This window comes from Anopheles stephensi, chromosome 3 (genome assembly GCF_013141755.1).
Source record: "Anopheles stephensi strain Indian chromosome 3, UCI_ANSTEP_V1.0, whole genome shotgun sequence".
Lineage (NCBI taxonomy): Eukaryota > Metazoa > Arthropoda > Insecta > Diptera > Culicidae > Anopheles > Anopheles stephensi.
Genome location: NC_050203.1, coordinates 12,205,916 through 12,222,500, shown reverse-complemented (window position 1 = coordinate 12,222,500; position 16,585 = coordinate 12,205,916). Strand labels below are relative to the sequence as shown.

At 47.2% G+C, this 16,585-nt stretch overlaps 5 protein-coding genes across 5 annotated transcripts in view; 3 read left to right on the top strand and 2 right to left on the bottom strand.

Annotated features, from left to right (window-relative positions):
- LOC118514226 (heat shock protein 83) overlaps positions 1 to 775 on the top strand; it is a 12,235-nt gene extending 11,460 nt beyond the window's left edge. Inside the window, exon 3 of the mRNA XM_036060924.1 lies at positions 416 to 775. Within this exon, the coding sequence (XP_035916817.1) occupies positions 416 to 424 (9 nt within the window). The 3' untranslated portion in view covers positions 425 to 775. The remainder of the gene's footprint in view (positions 1 to 415) is intronic.
- Positions 1 to 775, top strand: part of LOC118514224 (heat shock protein 83-like) — a 3,026-nt gene extending 2,251 nt beyond the window's left edge. The window contains exon 2 of the mRNA XM_036060922.1: positions 1 to 775. This exon is cut by the window's left edge and continues 1,727 nt beyond it. Coding sequence (XP_035916815.1) covers positions 1 to 424 — 424 coding nt within the window. The 3' untranslated portion in view covers positions 425 to 775.
- A 294-nt stretch (positions 776 to 1,069) lies between these two features.
- On the top strand, positions 1,070 to 2,852 carry LOC118514232 (putative nuclease HARBI1). The gene is made up of 3 exons (XM_036060936.1): positions 1,070 to 2,114; positions 2,187 to 2,283; positions 2,367 to 2,852. The coding sequence occupies exons 1-3, from the start codon at positions 1,333 to 1,335 to the stop codon at positions 2,814 to 2,816; spliced, it is 1,329 nt and encodes a 442-aa protein (XP_035916829.1). The 5' UTR covers positions 1,070 to 1,332; the 3' UTR covers positions 2,817 to 2,852.
- Positions 2,853 to 2,934: 82 nt separating this feature from the next.
- On the bottom strand, positions 2,935 to 3,732 carry LOC118514502 (trihelix transcription factor GT-3a-like). Its single transcript, XM_036061436.1, has one exon. It carries the CDS (start codon positions 3,730 to 3,732, stop codon positions 2,935 to 2,937), a length of 798 nt encoding a protein of 265 aa, XP_035917329.1.
- Positions 3,733 to 4,403: 671 nt separating this feature from the next.
- On the bottom strand, positions 4,404 to 16,573 carry LOC118514228 (carboxylesterase 5A). The gene is made up of 2 exons (XM_036060927.1): positions 15,347 to 16,573; positions 4,404 to 6,177 (listed from the first exon to the last, which is right to left on the bottom strand). The coding sequence occupies exons 1-2, from the start codon at positions 15,792 to 15,794 to the stop codon at positions 4,685 to 4,687; spliced, it is 1,941 nt and encodes a 646-aa protein (XP_035916820.1). The 5' UTR covers positions 15,795 to 16,573; the 3' UTR covers positions 4,404 to 4,684.
- Between the last annotated feature and the right edge of the window lie 12 nt (positions 16,574 to 16,585).

Genomic DNA, 16,585 nt, shown 5'->3' with positions numbered 1-16,585 from the left:
CTGTATCGTGACGTCGCAGTACGGCTGGTCGGCCAACATGGAGCGCATCATGAAGGCGCAGGCCCTGCGCGACTCGTCTGCCATGGGCTACATGGCGGGCAAGAAGCACATGGAGATCAACCCCGACCATGCCATCATCGAAACGCTTCGCCAGCGCGCTGAGGCGGACAAGAACGATAAGGCTGTGAAGGATCTGGTGGTGCTGCTGTTCGAGACTGCGCTTCTTTCGTCGGGCTTCTCGCTGGACGAGCCCGGAAACCACGCGTCCCGCATCTACCGCATGATCAAGCTGGGTCTGGGTATCGACGAGGATGAGCCTATGACCACAGACGAGAGCAGTGGTGGTGCTGCGCCAGCCTCAGGAGATGCCCCACCCTTGGTGGACGATTCGGAGGATTTGTCGCACATGGAGGAGGTCGATTAAATCGCACATAGATAGATGTCACGCGGCAGTCTGTACATTATTGTTTAGGACGGTTCTGAGCTAGGTTTTTGGAAAGGTTTGATTTACTATCCATTTTAAGCACTAACGGAAGCGTTTGATGGAAACGTCTTCCGGCTTGGGTAAATTGATATCAAATGAGCATTTTACATTTGGGGTCGATGATAGCGCAGTGGCTTGGCATCCGCTTAGCTAGGGCTGACCATTCCGTCAACCTGTTCTTATTTAGGAGTGAAAGACCTTATTTGCAGTAAGAAAAAGAAAATTAACTCATTTCACCGCGTTCTAGCGGATTTTTTTTAATAAAGTAAAAATACATTAAAGAAACCATAACGAAACACACAGCCTTTTGATTATTTGGAAGAAATGAGAGCATCAAATATCCGTAACAGCCACATCACTCGCTTGCTTTGCTTCCTACGAGGCGAATAACTCCAACGCTTAGTCTCACGTTGGCTTGTCCCTGCTTAAGTCTCTCATTCCCTCTGAACTAACAAATCTGTAGTAATTATTTAAGTATTTATTTATTAATTATTACGGACTGATGCCGTATTGTCGTAATTATTTAAGTACATCAACTTAAAATATTAATGCCCATAGTTGTGTGCTCTCTAAATTTAAGCAATTAACTCCTTTTATTCCAATTTCCCAGAAGTGAGTGTTTGACAAACCTGCCCTATCCGAACGGGACATGCGCTTGTAGTGGTGCAATGACGCTTTGTTTACGAATCGATGAAACGTCACTCTCGCACCGAACACAACACAACAAGCCGAGAGCGTGCAGAAAGCGGTAAAATTCGCTTCTCGCCTGTTTTCTCACAAAGCATTCGGTGTTTCAGCACTCATAAAGGAGGAAAACTCAGCTTGAAAGGCTTTCCATTTGCTACGCGATGGAAACCGAACCCGAACAAACCGACCGATCGTCCAACGAGACGGCGCTAGTGGTGCAGATCGTTAGCGAGTATCGTGCGATGTTACAGCAACAGATTGCACTGCACCTAAAGCGCCAGCGTGATCACATAGCCCGGATGCGGCAACGGTTCCTCTCGAAACTGGCACAACGGTTGCACCGGAACTACGTGCTGTACGATCGTACCAGGCGTCGGATGTTGATGGACGTTACGCTGATTAATACACGGGGGCGTAATATTCGAGAGCGGAAGAGCGTTCGCGAATGTTCGGAACCACTACCACCGACCGAATCCGTCGAGGAGTTTAGCGAACTACAGTTCGAACAGTTTCGTATGGATCACGGCACGTTTCAGTTTCTGCTGGATAAGCTCGAACCAGAGCTTTCACCCAAAACACCGGCACTATCATCGTCCACAAGGCTGGCGGCGGCAATCTATGTGCTTGGATCGGGAAAGGGTTACGGATCGGCCGCTGTCAAGTTCGGGATGGATTCGAGCGTCGTCCATGATTCTGTGCGAATGTTTTGCCGCGCAGTGATGAAAGTTTTTCGAAAACAAGTCATCGCAATGCCGCTAGATGACGATTGTATCAAGCAGGCTGTGCTGGAGTTTGAGGAATTTGTCGGCATACCACAGATGTGCGGAGTGGTTGGCTGTTTGCATGTGCCCATCAAACCGCCGAGCAAGGAGCTGACGAAGTATGTGAACAGTAAAGGTTGGAGCTCCATTATACTGCAGGCGGTCGTCGATTGCAATGGAAGGTATAGTAAATGAGGGCCCAATGACTGGCACTAGCACAGGCGCTGTAGTGATATGTAATGTTCCTTCCACAGGTTTGTAGATGTATCGTGCGAACATCCGGGACAGACGAAACCCGCCGATATGCTTATAAACTCGACCCTTTATCAACGGATGGAACAACTGGAGGCAGTGGGTGAAACAAAGCCTTTGGAAATCAATGCTCTAGCGATCGCTAACCAAACCGACCACTTGTTTTATCGTCTTCTTTTCAGCCTACTGCTGCCGTTGGCAATAGTAACGTGACGCCGTTTCTGCTGGGTGACTGTAAATATCCCCTGCTGCCCTGGTTAATCACACCGTACTCAACCGGCGAATGTATGTCCACTGCCGAACGTTCCTTTAACGTGTACGCAGCGAAAGGCCGCAGCTGCATCGGTAAGGCGTTCGATCGTTTGGTCGGACGCTGGAAGGTGTTGAATCGCTGCATTGATCACAGTGAAGCTGCTGATCTGATCATTACCTGCTGTACACTGTACAATATCGTCGAACAGCGCGGATCACCGTACCTGGATACGTGGAACGAGTGTCACAGCGAGGAGGACATTACACCGGACCAGCCGCACTGGGAGTGCCAGATTGTGTCGATGGATGGGCAGGAGGTGAGAAACCATCTGAGCAAATACATGTACGACCATTTTCCAGTCGTACACGATGAGGATTGAAAAGAAGAAACGATCAAAACTTCAACACTTATTCTACCTCTGGATTAATGCATTTATTTCGATTCCTGCTTTTTAATGCTTTTTCGATTCCTTCGAAATTTATCTTTTGCAGCAGCTTTTACTCGTACGTTTCAATTACCTCCTCATGCTGTACGGTTTGGTGACCGCCCAGCACCTCTTTTAGGCGGGTGAAAAATTTATCCATGCCTTCCTCAAGTATCGCTCGCGTCGACTCCTGCATCCGATCGATTAATTCTTCCTCCTTGCGCACGTACAAACTAAACTCGTAATCGATCAACCGTTTCTGGCTGCGATAGAATTCATCGCTAAGCTCCTGTTTGCTCATCGCAAGTGTTGCACTTAGTTTACCGTTTCGATCGACCTTTGTATGCACGGACACTGTAGGACTCAACTCAGCAGCTTTCCTGCTGGGTGACGCTTCTGCCATCGTCGTTACGCTAGTCCCACGTTTCCTTTTCACCGGCACCGGTTCCTCTTCCGTCCGCTTGGGTGTTGGGTCGTTCGCATTGCATAGCTTCTTCACTGGTGTATGTTGCTCCCTGGTAATGGTGTCGGTCTCGTCCAGTTCCGACGCATACTCCTCGCTGGACGCTTGCTTCAGCAATCCGCCCATCAGACTATCCATCTCGTCGTAGAACGGGAAGAGTTGCTGTTCGTTTTTGCTATTGCTGCGCCTCGCCTTCATGTAGAGATTTTTCAAATTTTTCCACCGCACACCGATCTGCAGGTAGTTTTTGTAGCGATAGCCGCTCTCGGTCATCTTGTTCTCGATCTTGCGGAAAATTTCCATGTTCTGTTTGTGCTTGCTGCTGAACGAGCTGGCGTAACTGTTGTCCTGCATGATTTGTAACATTTCCTTCGTTTCGTCATACTTCCAAATGTTTCTTTTGTTCATTATTTTAGAAATGAAAATCGAGCCACCAACGCGCGTTTGTTGACTGTGTGGCGTCACACAACAAAAACACACACACACCGTGCAAATCACAACAAATGCTGGGGTGTTTTGACAGTTGTTGTGGCAGTGCTGCCAGCACGGTTCCAGCAGAAATGTCAAGCGGCAGTGTTGTCGAACACTTTTAAAGGCACGAACGATTTTTAACGCCACCGTCGGGGTAGTGAGGAAAAAAGGGCTCTGTTTTATTTATGCACTTATTTGAACAAAAATTATTTTCGTTATTAGTTAATGAGTTTCATTCTGTAAATCATATTTTTCACATTGTTTAGACAAAATTTAGGAAAATAGAACAGAAAGAACGTTTATTCTCGACGAAGTCTACTATTTATTAATACAGGAAGACCGATGAGGTCAGGGCGTCATGGTGGTCAGAGGTGGTGCTCGCCAAGGATGATCTCATGGAAGCCAGACTTGGCAGTCTGGCTTGCCGACTTGGCACTTCATCTCAAACTTGAAGTGCCACAAATGCTGTTTAATCTCAATTCATAAAAATGTCTTCGGCTTCGTAAAACTCACTCTGGTAGATTTTTTTTTAAAGTTAGATATGAAAATTAGACCACCTAAACTTAAAGGAAAAAACGAAAGCGACCAGCAGTCGGTACAACGCGATATTCTTTTAGTTGCTTTATTTGTACATATATATTTCTGTCAACTTACACCTGCGTCGGATTAGGATTAGGAGGAAAACTATAGTTTTGCTAAATTAGAAACAGAAACACAACACGTTCTCATTTGTCTACTTTTACAGAACGAAACAAATACGAACAAACAAAGAAAAACGATGGAAAACCTCGCTACCAGTACGCACACGCACCCACACATTCGCTATGTACACAGGAGTGATTTATTACAAAAACGTCTTCCATTTGCGCATCCGGCGTCGCGTGGCTTACTACGTTGGCGAGGCAAAGTGTGTCGTGTGCAGGTGAACGAATGATTGTAACAGGATAAGGGTGGTGGCCGCCACCGCCAGGCTCCCCACCAGACTACCGCCGCTCAGTGACGGGCCCCGTCCACCACCGTTGTACGTGGCGTTACAGCACTGGGCCGCAAAGTTGATGACGCTCGGGTAGTAATGGTTCCAGAACTTGACCGCGTCGAAGCTCATCGTCGTGTGGTCGCTCATGTTGAACGATCGGTCGATGATCAGCACGCCCGGCTCGGTGACGGTGAACTTTTCCCACCGGATGTACACGCCAACCTGCGTCGGGTTGGTGAACTTGGCAAAGTTCGCCCACAGCGTCATCACGATGTCGGCCACCCGCTTGTCCGCGCTGTCCCACTGCATTTGGTCGGCGAGCGCCAACCAGTACGGCAGACCCCACAGGAAGATGAGCTCGAAGTTGTGCGGCACGCCCACCCATTCCGGCACCTCCTTGAGGGCGGCCGCCGTCCGTGGTTTGATGTCGAACCGATACACGAACGTGTCCGCCTGCTGGCTCATGTGCATCGCCAGCTCGATCGTCGGCGCCACGTACTTGCGCTCGGTCGCGAACTCGATGTACTTCCGGCGCAGGGCGACCGGGTCGGTAGTCGGAGGGTACGGTTTGTACTGGTACTGGACCGCTTCCATCACGATGTCCATGTTGCCGCCGCACAGCGTTTCGTTGAAGTCCATCTCGGCCAGATCGCCCACCACGACGTCGCCCAGCAGCGTCTCGAACATCTCCGCGCCCAGCCCGTGCTCCAGCATGTCGCCCATCGTCAGCTCCAGCACCTCCTCCATGTCGGTGTGGCCAATCAGCAGTGGCACCCGGCGCAGCTTGCCCTGGTGCACCAGCATGTTCGGGTGGTCCGAGATGAAGGGTGTGGTCGTGTTGCTCAGCCCCCGGTCGATGACCGGGCCCCAGTCGATCGGTGGCGAGTTCTCGGCCAGAATCTGCGCGTCGACCCGCCGCAAGCAATCCATCATCTTTGTGGTCGGCCGCCGGAAGCACCCGAAGGCGGTCGCCAGCTCGTCCAAAGAAGATGCATATTGCTTGGCGGTGCGGACGCTCGAGTCGAGCAGCAGGCTACCGGACATCAGGATGGCCTTGTGGAACATGTCGTCCGTCCAGTCGCCGGACATGAGGTGCAGCCCGACGCAGACCGCACCCGTTCCGTGGCCCATGATCGTGACCGAACCCTCGTTCCCGTTAAACAGCCGGATGTTGCGCTTGATCCAGAGCAGCGCGGCCGACTGGTCCATCAGGCCGAAATTGCCCGGTGCCTCCCCGTCCATGCTGGTGAAGAACCCGAAGATGCCCAACCGGTAGGCCACCGTCACGACGATGATCTTCTGCTTGAACACCATCTGGAAGGGATTTAACGTGAAGGGCGTGTCGCCATCAAAGTCACCAGTGGGAAACGTTACTAGCACCGAGTAGCCATCCGTTGGCATGGTTGCTGCAAAGGCGGGAAGATAATGTTTTAAATTAAAGAGAGAAAGATCGAGAGAGAGAGAAAAGGAGAGAGAAAGCGAGAGAGCGAGAGAGAAAGAAAGAGAGAGTATAGATCAGTGTCACTGTTTAACCACATTATTTGATACTTGTTCTCGTTAGTACTTAGCCTTAAAAGCTAAACTACTATAGAGTACTATTTAGTATATACAAAAGATAAATCTATAAATCTCTATTCATACATCTGATGCGGCTTAATGAACATCGCGATGATTCAGGAAGGAAGTGACAGGACACCGATTCTATGGAAGAACGATCTTGATACTGGTTTATCTTGCAAAATGAGCAATTTGTTCGTTGTTTAGGATATAAAAACGAATGAATGGACGATTGAAGTCAAGTGAGTCAAGTTTCCATAAACAAACACAGCATCGTTTAGGAAACTTCATAAGTTTTCCATCAATTCAATTTTAATTTCCTTCATATAATTGGATATAATGCTCATTTGTGTTTCTGCACACGTGAGTTTGTGCACACATTCCGTCCAACAACCCTCCAAGATCGTCCTTGAAAGAATGTTTATCTACCATAATCGCTTCATTGAACCTTCCTAAACAACCAATTCGATCCATTCACTTATCAATTATCCACTTTGTCATCGAACGGTCGATTGATCGGTTGATTAATCGAAAGCCCTCTGACCGCCGATCGGGGCCCGTCTCTCAGAAGACGAAACCCAAACAATCCAGCTCACCACCGCTTAATGGCCTTAATTTGTTCCACTTTTGGTTCGGGCATGCTGTACACCGCCAGCCACAGCCACGTGATATAAATTATGTATCCCCGGCGTGGCGTTCTGCTGCAAAACGCGAAACATCCCAACCGTTCGTGAGTTTGCAAAATCATGCTATCCGTGGCAGGAGCTCTGTGTAAGTGTGTGTGTGTGTGCGCCAGAGTAGGGACTTGGCCATCAGTGCCAGGGCAAATACTAACCTAGTGCCCGACTAGTGCCCGACGCCAGTTCGTTGAACTTCGTGCTGGCGGAAACCGAGGCTTCTGGCACCGGTAATTTCATAAGGAGAAGGGACAGCCAAAACCTCGTCAGTGGCTTCCCTCGACTGGGGCTCTCACTCTCTATACGGTAGTGGTGGTGGTGGTGGCAGCAATTGCTGTGATTGTGGTTGTAACTGATGCCTCGTCACGCTTACCACGGACTGGAAGGACTTGCTAAGACTCCGTAGGCATAAGTTCTTTATCAGCGCGAGCCGATCTTGAAATATTGATGTAGGGCTTACGTTTGACACCTACGTCTGAGTGGCCTCCGGACCCAGCTACGCAAAGAGAGAGAGAGAGAGAGAGAGAGAGAGAGTAGCATTCAAGACATCCTATCCTAGGGAGTGCAAGTATTATTGCTTTCGTAAAGTATGTAACTTAGCAAAAATTCCTTCAGGTGGATGCAAAAACATTCTTTCGAGCTTGCCGAGTGGTGAAACTTTGATTTCATTCGCGCCCGCACATAAGGGTAGCGTCCACCAGGTTGTAAATTAAAAACTCATTAACTACTGCGGACATGCTGCGATACGTCCAGGGAACTTTGTGACTAGTGCCCGTGTCCTTCGCAAGTCGGCACCCCTTTCTGGCGAGAGAATTTGTCGCTAGAGTAAATATTTGACAGGGGCGTTTGCCGTGGGTGTCCACAATTTTGGGACAATTTCCGTAACGGGTCAGTAATTATACGGCACCGTGTGCCGAGAAGCTAATGGGGGAGTGAATTTAAAATCCAAACAAGCGCTAGACACCACCACGTTCCAGAGGGCAGGAATTTGGGAATTTGAGGTTTGCGTGAGGGTTCGTTCGGTTCGGTTGTGGCAGTGAGTGTTTTATTGCTGCTCGGAATACTGTGAGCTATGTTAAGTATGTGCCAAGGAGACGCTCGTTTTGGTGACGGTTCGGACTGATGGTAATATAACACTTTATAGGCTACAAATTGGCGGTGCGATACATGCGATACGCCAGGATGTGTGGTTGACGTGTGAAAGGTCAGATAATTTAATTTGATACGATCAGCCGTCTGATACTAGAAGAGACGCTTCCTTTAACTGTTATATTACATCTTTTCTGTACTCTTTACTTACATTCGCCTTCTCCTACGTAGAAGAAGCAAGTGAAACATGCTCATAGGAAGATAAGACACGATATCTTCCAAAACTACATGTCCTACACACTGTGTTCGTTCACTAGGTCATCGGGCTACCGTCATGGCGATCATCTCAACTACTATCCCTCGGCCACGCGCAGCAATAGCACCGAAACAGCCGTTGTTCAAAGGCATTACGCAGGGGGTCATTCATGGGGTCATCGAGGTGAACAGTGGATAAGGAAAGAAAAAACACGAGAAAGGGATCCTATTCCTTAGCCCTCGAAAACGTCGCCCCCGTGTGTACTCGTACGTTGCTGTAACGACTTGGAAGAACAATTAACTTAGTCACGCGATTAGTAAAACGGACTGGACGAGACAGCAACAACAACAAAAAAAAAGGCTCGGTGGCACTCACTTCACTCACATACACGTACACGAGACATTGCCATTATTGCTGTTGCTGGTGTGGCGAAGCGAATTACGGAAGGCTCACACTCGCCTTCCGACTCCCCAACCATTTCCCTGAGAGACAAAATAGCAAATCGTCTCTTATCGGAGATTACAATTAACTGTCATTTCATAGTCAATTAGTCGGCTTCATCGATGAATGGTGCAAATGTGGCGAGGGCCTCCTCGGGAAGAAATTAGTCGAAATGGCGCGTAAGTAAGTGAAGTGGTGTTTTTGGGGGGGGTAATGGGTGTGGGAAAGTTAATGGCATTCCTGTCATTGCTGAATGTATGTGCTACTTTTCGCACATTGTAATGGGCAGGCAAAAGAACATTCCTTGACGATGAATTAGTTACGAGGGTGACTGTAAATTTGAATTAATCGTATTTTGGTTGTTGGGCGAGAGAAAAATGTTCGATATGGTTTTTGTAGAACCAAACTGTTCAACGACCTCCAGGGACTGACCAGGATCAAAAATGTCCAGACATTGGTTGACTGATCATTTTTTAGAATTGCACTGGGTGGTCCTGATGATGAAATCTTCAACACTATTGACGGATCAAAAGACTCTACGGATTGTAGATTTACAAGTTCTAGGTTTAAAATTTCTGGATGAAAAGGATAGTTTCGTATCCGGTAAAATTGACGATATCGGGACAAACATATCCATACGAAGTTCACCCAGGCGCTAGATCTGCCAGAAACTATACGACAGTGTATCTTGGGTTTAAGATGGCGCCGAGGCGACAGTGGCACCGGTCTTCTCACACCAGGACAGGGGTTCGAATCCCAACCAGACAGCCGTTCCGTGCGTAGGGCTGACTACTTTGCTTCGGGTAAAACCAAGTCACAGAAAGCCTGAAATGGCATGGTACGCCGAGACCTCTCGAGGTTGCCAAAGAAAAAGCAGAAGATCCCCAACAAGCGATTCGTCTCAGATGTATTAATGTAAATTTAACGAACTCCAATACTACTAAAGAGCGTTAGCTTAAATTCTTTGTATCCATTTCAGCCCCCCCCCACCCCATCACCAAACCGTGGTATGTATGGTGGCTTTGTTTTTCGTGTACCACATTAAACGTTGTAATCCTGCCGATTTGCATATCGATTTCGGGGAAAATTGTATGCTTCCGTTCTTAAAGCAGTGTCGCCCGGATAAACGACACTCCAGGTCCGACACGACCACCGCGTTCGCAAAGCTCCTTCGGGGTAATCTTACTTTTATAGGAGCAGCCGACGAGGTTTTTCCCCCGACAGTGAAACAGTGATGTGATTCATCCATTTGAACGACGACGCAAACCAGGAACAGCTCAACCCAACTCAGCAATAGTGCTGACACGCGTACTACTACAGTGCACTAACGCTTGCTGTTAGTAGTACATATAAATTTGAAGGTCTAATAGGATCTCATAAATGTCAGCTTGAGCCATCGTGACGCTCATTCGTTCGTCGAAGGTTAGCGGTGAAATATATTGTGCCCAAGCACCGAGCATGCGGTGTTTGCGGCAAAGCGGCCGCTCGAAAGACATAGACACATTGTTTTCGAAGTAATTTTTGTTGTTTGAGCGTTTGCACATACGAAGGCTTCCCTAGCCGGCACGTCATATTTAAATTCTTTTCCGAACAGCCTTGAAAGTGTAGCTACATGCGAGATGCACGACTGTTGGCGGAGAAAGTCAAGGATTTGGGGGCCTGTCGAAGCAACATTTGAGTTTCTTTGTGGTAGTTGCAGTAGTACCGTTGATCCTACCCGGACAGACCGCAGTGAAATGGTGCACTGTCAGGACCGAACGTTCAACAATAACTGATTGATCTAATTGATTTATTGCGAGAGTGCTCATTTCACTAACCCGCGCACCAACAGTTCGGTTTAAAGTTGGCTGTTCACGCACAAACAATTAGCCCTAAACATCCGCTTTCTGACGTCCAACGGAGTTGCGAAGAAATTAAAACTTTCTCCAAACCGCAACCGATTACAATCAATTACAAGGCGTTCGGTAGAACTTTACGCACGATGGCTCTGAGGCTCGACCCCGGGCGGTCTGTGCTCACTTGGCAGCTCAATTATTGGAAAACTCGAGGACCCCAACCCCTTTCGGCTGGGGGTTAAGGGTTAAGAAATCGAAGTGGCGCATTAGCCGAGGGTCCTCGATAAAGATTCAATTATGGCGTGTAAGCGTGCGTGTTTTCAAAGCGTGGATAGAGCTTAAGGAGCAATCGGAAGCATCGCTACACACTCTCCCGTCTTTGGATACTTTGAAGGTTCCGCAGCTGTGAAGTCAAAGTTTACAGCCCTCTCAGTAGCGAAGGTTTTGACCTTCAAATCGAACATTCGATCCAACCAAAGGGGGCGGAATTGAAGCAGCAGCGGGTGGGGGTAGCAGGTAGTGCTACACACCGGATGTGTTATTTACTTTCGGTATTAACACTTCGGTTCGGCAGCATTTTTAACATCCCAAATAGTTTTTCCATCGGGTAATTGCAGCCGTTCGTGTCGTAAATCTGACGATCTTATTACCATTTTTACGATCGTTACATTCCCGACTCGAGCCGAGCCTGCATGGAGGACGACTGTTGTAGGGAACAAGCAGAAGCATCTACCTTTAGGACCCGCTCTCTTGACCTCTAAATCTTTTGTCGCTTTTTTATACAAATCACTGCAGAAGAGAAATGGTGAAAAGGTGGAGTTTTCCTCGATTCCTTGTGCTTTTTTTTTTGGGGGGGATGGAGCATGAATCAGCTTCAGGCATCTGCAGCGTTTCCCTGGCTGGCCCGGTACCACTTAGAACCACTCGGTCAGACGTGTCCGAAGCTTTCTGACCCACGGTGGGAGTTCAGGGTCAGCTCGTTAATTATATAAGCTAAGCACACGAAAACCAAATCACATAATTGAAGAGTACACGACTACAAACAGAAAAAGAAGCAAATTCGCTTCTGATTGATGCAAGGATCGACTGATGCGATTACTTATGCCAGGGCGCGTGATCTACCGCTGCTTGACCGATGGCGATAGGTTCAATGTCAAAGACGCTAGTTCTCTCCCTTTTTGCGGGGTAAGTTAAGCTTAATCATCGGAGTATTGCATAACACTGCTAATCTGTTCGGCTGGTTTATTCCGGCTGAGTGGCATAATTTCATCTGTGATTATGCATAATCGAAGACATTTTGATAGAAGAGCTTGAATTGGAGGGCTGTGATTAAATCGAATCCCTGCTCGGCAAATTCTAATGATATCGTTGCTACATTCGATTGTAAAAAGTATTTAAATTTTGCTAAAAGTTACGATTCTTCCTATTGCAATGGAACTTTGGGTTACCGTTAGAATAATTTTTTTTTAAATTTTCAACTAATAACAACTGTGGAGTTGTAGGAAAATGTAGGAACATAAAACATGTACGAAACAGGCTATAATTCAATACTCATCAGAAAATTGGTTACCTACATTGTTGCTTTCGAAGATTACAATCATGTTTGCGTCGTGTATTTGTTATTAAAAATAGAGAATGGGTCAGAAAAATTACCAGTCCGCGAAAAATCTATGCTTTTCATCGGAAAGAAAATATAAAATCAATCTCAAAATTTAAAACTTTATATTCAATATTATTATTAAATTGCAAAACAATCCCACGCTTGTCGTTAGTCCTTCGTTCCAATGCACAAACCCAACCAACAAACAGAACGTTTTTTGTATGCAAACATAAGGAATCGTTCGAACCCTCTTCGGCACAAAGAACACATCGCAGCACGATGCGAGCAAAGAAAAACAATCCCGTGGCCACAACATGGAAATCGATTACCTGTACCGCCATTTCCCTAGCAACGTGTTCGGGCCCCGACACTCTGTGCCTGTGTGCACGTGTGCAAATGGATGTGTTGTTTGAATAAATTCCACGCGGAAAAGCCTGCAGTCGGGCCGAAAAGTGTTCGTGAAAAATGTACCAACTGCAGGCGGTACCCGCGATGGAAAAGGAAAGACAGTTTTGACAGTTGAATAGAATAGTGCGAACCGAACCGTTTTTGCAGTTTTGCTTTGCTGATAAATTTCCATTCCTTTCTGCTCGTCGATCGTCGATGCTATGAAAATGTAGGTTAAAATTGGGCCCCCGGTTTCGGGGTCGGGCGTGGAGTTTTGCAACGGTATTCGTTTCAATCGGGTATGTTTACTGCGCCTTTTTTGAGTTGCTTTCAATTGCAATTTGTTAGGCTTTCTATTTACCATCTCAGTAACGGGTTATTTTCCCAAATATTATTTAGAATATTCAGTTAGTAAGTTTACTATAGAGCAAAATAGTGTTGCCGAGACCCACACGAAGGCAAACTAGCACGTAAGGTTCAAATTAGTAAGACCTCTAATTTGCCTTTTATACTTAACCCATTCGAGTTTTACACGTGTGACCTAATTGTGGGAAATGGTTTAAATGTTTCATGTTCCTTCACGCAACTCCTTTGCTTTTAAGCAGGTCCTTTGGAGAGGTGGGACGAACGATACAGAAATAATTGCCCGTGTGGCCATTACACTAGCTGTTTTTTGTGGGTATTTCTTCCCCATTCATTTCAACTACATTCTTCAAACATGGTGTTGTCTGTATGTTTAAGAAGCAGTAAACCATTTTAATATTGTGTTATTCAATAGGAACGACATGGCCGTATTGCAAAAATTGTCTTCCGGAGAGAAAAAAAAAAACACATTTCCAAGCACAGAAACGTTGCGTGAAAAGGAAGGATGGACAAGCTTATTATTAAATCACTGCTTATCTTTGCAAATTGATGCCTAACCATCGGCTCGAGCAGCTATAATTACAATTATAATACCAGAGAAGCTACACATTTTTGATATTCAACAACTGCGGGAGGCAACTAATGCCGGAGATGCTTATCAGCACGAGAAGTAGGAAAATTCGTGCACAAACATCCTTTAGGGGTGCGCGTTGAAAGTATGTGCTTAACAGCTGAGTGAAGAGAGGTTCAGTTTGTTTGATGATTAGCATTAGGTTGATATATTTCCTCGATAACAAGGGCAAAGTAGCGGACCGCCGTGATGATGGCGAGAGCTAACTTTTCCCCATTTTTTTGTGTTCGCATGGCCAACATACCACCAAGGAGTGAGATTGAAAGATCGTCATGACAATGAGGACGCTAGCCTTATATTATGCAATATAATCACGAATTTTCAAAAAATACTTCTATATTCTTCATATATTCAACATTGAAGATGATGGAGGCGCCTGGTTAAGTGATGGAGGCGCCTGGTGTGTTTCAACTAAAAGTTAATATTCTTTTGGGTGGTATCAATATTGCATTAAAAAAATTATATTACAATGTTCGAAAAATTACCCACATTGTCATAACTCTTTCTCGCTCACATTAAACAAATTGTAAAAACAAACCATATTTCTGATGCATTTCGAAATTTATGGCCCAACACTTAACGTTAGTCAACCACTGCTGCTACTAAAACCAATAAACAGTTGGGGCACAGAAAACAGCGTGTTCGTACCCGTTCGCCTGCACCGCCTGAACCGTGGCAGCACAGGAAATGTCACCAAAGCCCAAGGACCAAAATATGCTTTCACTGGAAAAGTGCACTCAAGAGCAAACAGGCAAAACTGCTGAAGGAAAGCAGAATGCAAATCAATGCCTCACCGTGGATCTGGGTCTGCTCCAGCAGTCTACCGTCAACAGTAAAACATTTGATTTCGGTTTATATTTCTGTTTTGAGTGTGTCCCGTTCCCATCATACAAGCGACGGCCACAAACTACTTCGGCTGCCCTGGGCTGGCAGCAGGAAGTCAATGGCCATAAAATGAAAATTTTGACTCCGTTCAAGGAAAAACGGCCGGCGTGGCTGGTACCTTGGCTACTTGCGTGGTTTCTGTGGTGTAGAGTTTTTTTTTCTTTTACCCAGGGTCCACCACGTTGTCAACGGTTTGGTCGAGTGTGTTGCGCGCGTCGCGAAGGCGGTGGGATTTATGATTTCCCTGCGGTCCCGTGGCATGTGGCCGTTTTCCCGCGTCGATTCATTTCCTTACACGGTGAACCTAGTACGTAGTGGAACGTGTGTTTGCTTCTTACGAAGGCATCAGGGGTTCAATGTTCAACGTAAAAGTGTGTCACTCGATCCACCGTGAGCTTTGAATTTGGATTTAGCGAAAATTGTGATGAATTTTAAAAAGGACATTGTTTTCTAAAGATATGAACTAAAGGAATTGGCTTTGTCTAGAAGTACAGAAGTTCACCAAATTAATGCAACTGTGATGTGATCTTTAGATTACACACAGATGATATACAACCTAACCTGAACTGGATAGGTTCGCATTCGCTTATTTACTTCAAGCACGCAAATGCTACGCTCCTCTATCAACAACTCTTCAAAAATCTTGCCGAGGAGGACTACAATTCCAAGCTCGAAACACTCTTGAAAATGGTCGAATCTGATTTGACTGGCGTGTCACAAAGTTCAAGGAACTTCGACTGACCAAACCGCACACAACCACCTATACACAAACAAATTCGGCTTCATTAAAATTAAGCTCTGTTTCCCCTGCTTCGAAGCCCGGCCGATGTTTCCCACCGATCAACCATACTCACAATCCGGTATGTAGATATTCAGGAACAAGCAATCCTCATCGTACTGCCGCTCGCCGCCGCCGCCGCCACCACCATCGCCTCCACCGTCGTCCCCCGATCGGATCAGCTCCATAAACAGCTGGTTGTGCCGGCGGTGGGTATCACGCGGCATATGCCAACAATGGGGAGCCATGGTGGTCGCATTCTTGACTCCCTCCCAGCTGGGCAGATTGTCCACCACTGGTGGCGTGAAGCGCTTCTCGTTGACCGGTGCCTGAGCGTACGGGATGCCCAGGTACGCGACGACCCGCTGCGTCCGGAACATCTTCATGTACATGCCCATCACCGTGCCCTGGTCGGGGATGGTCACGGTAGGTGGATCGCGGCCCAGTCCCCCACGGCACAGCAAACTCAGCAGCAGTGCCAGCCGGGTGAAGGTTCGGCCCGGGCCCGTCGACACTGTAACCATGGCAAAATTTCACTTTCTCACTGCCGTTGTTGCACGCGCACCGAACCAGCCTGCCTCAACTCGAACCCGAGAAACTCCAGCGAAACGAAAAATTATAACGAAACGAAAAACAAACACCCAAACTGGAACTGGGACGTCACTGAGGTTTCGGGCACTTCTAGAATCTAGACCACGAGAAACTCTGGCGGCCCGCCAAGGCCCGGGCACCACTACCAAACAAACCCGGACGGAACAGGTTCAACAACCAAACAAACCAAACGGCCGCACTGACGACGGCAAACGGTCGCAACACTTGAACAAAGTCGCACCACTTATTCTGCAAAGCGTTGACTGCTGGTGTTCGATCGTGAGATGTATCGGATTTTCCAAATTCGAGCTGGTGTAATATAGGTGTCGAAACGTTTGACGCACTTTTACCAATCGACCACAAACTCGCGGACACAAGCTTCCCGCGGGTCCTTACGGTGACATGTCGCACGGGTTTTCGCAGACACTCCGAAGATGTTGATTCGTTCGTGGCTGCCGCTTGAATGAACGTTCGCGCCGTCCCGCCGTGTGGGTTTTGGGTAAGCCTGCTGGCTGCTCGGGTTCTAAAATTCCGACCTTTCGTTGTTTTAGAAGCAGGATGGAGTAGGTTCACCCGCTCGTCCCGCTAAGGACGTCTCACGCGATGGACGAGTTGTACGGGGTGAAAGTAAATGGGGACACACAAACGGGCAGGACCGCTTGGTACAACTACAATCTCAGCCATGTTCTAGGCGGTGTGGGTATGCCTACAACGAACTGGGTGA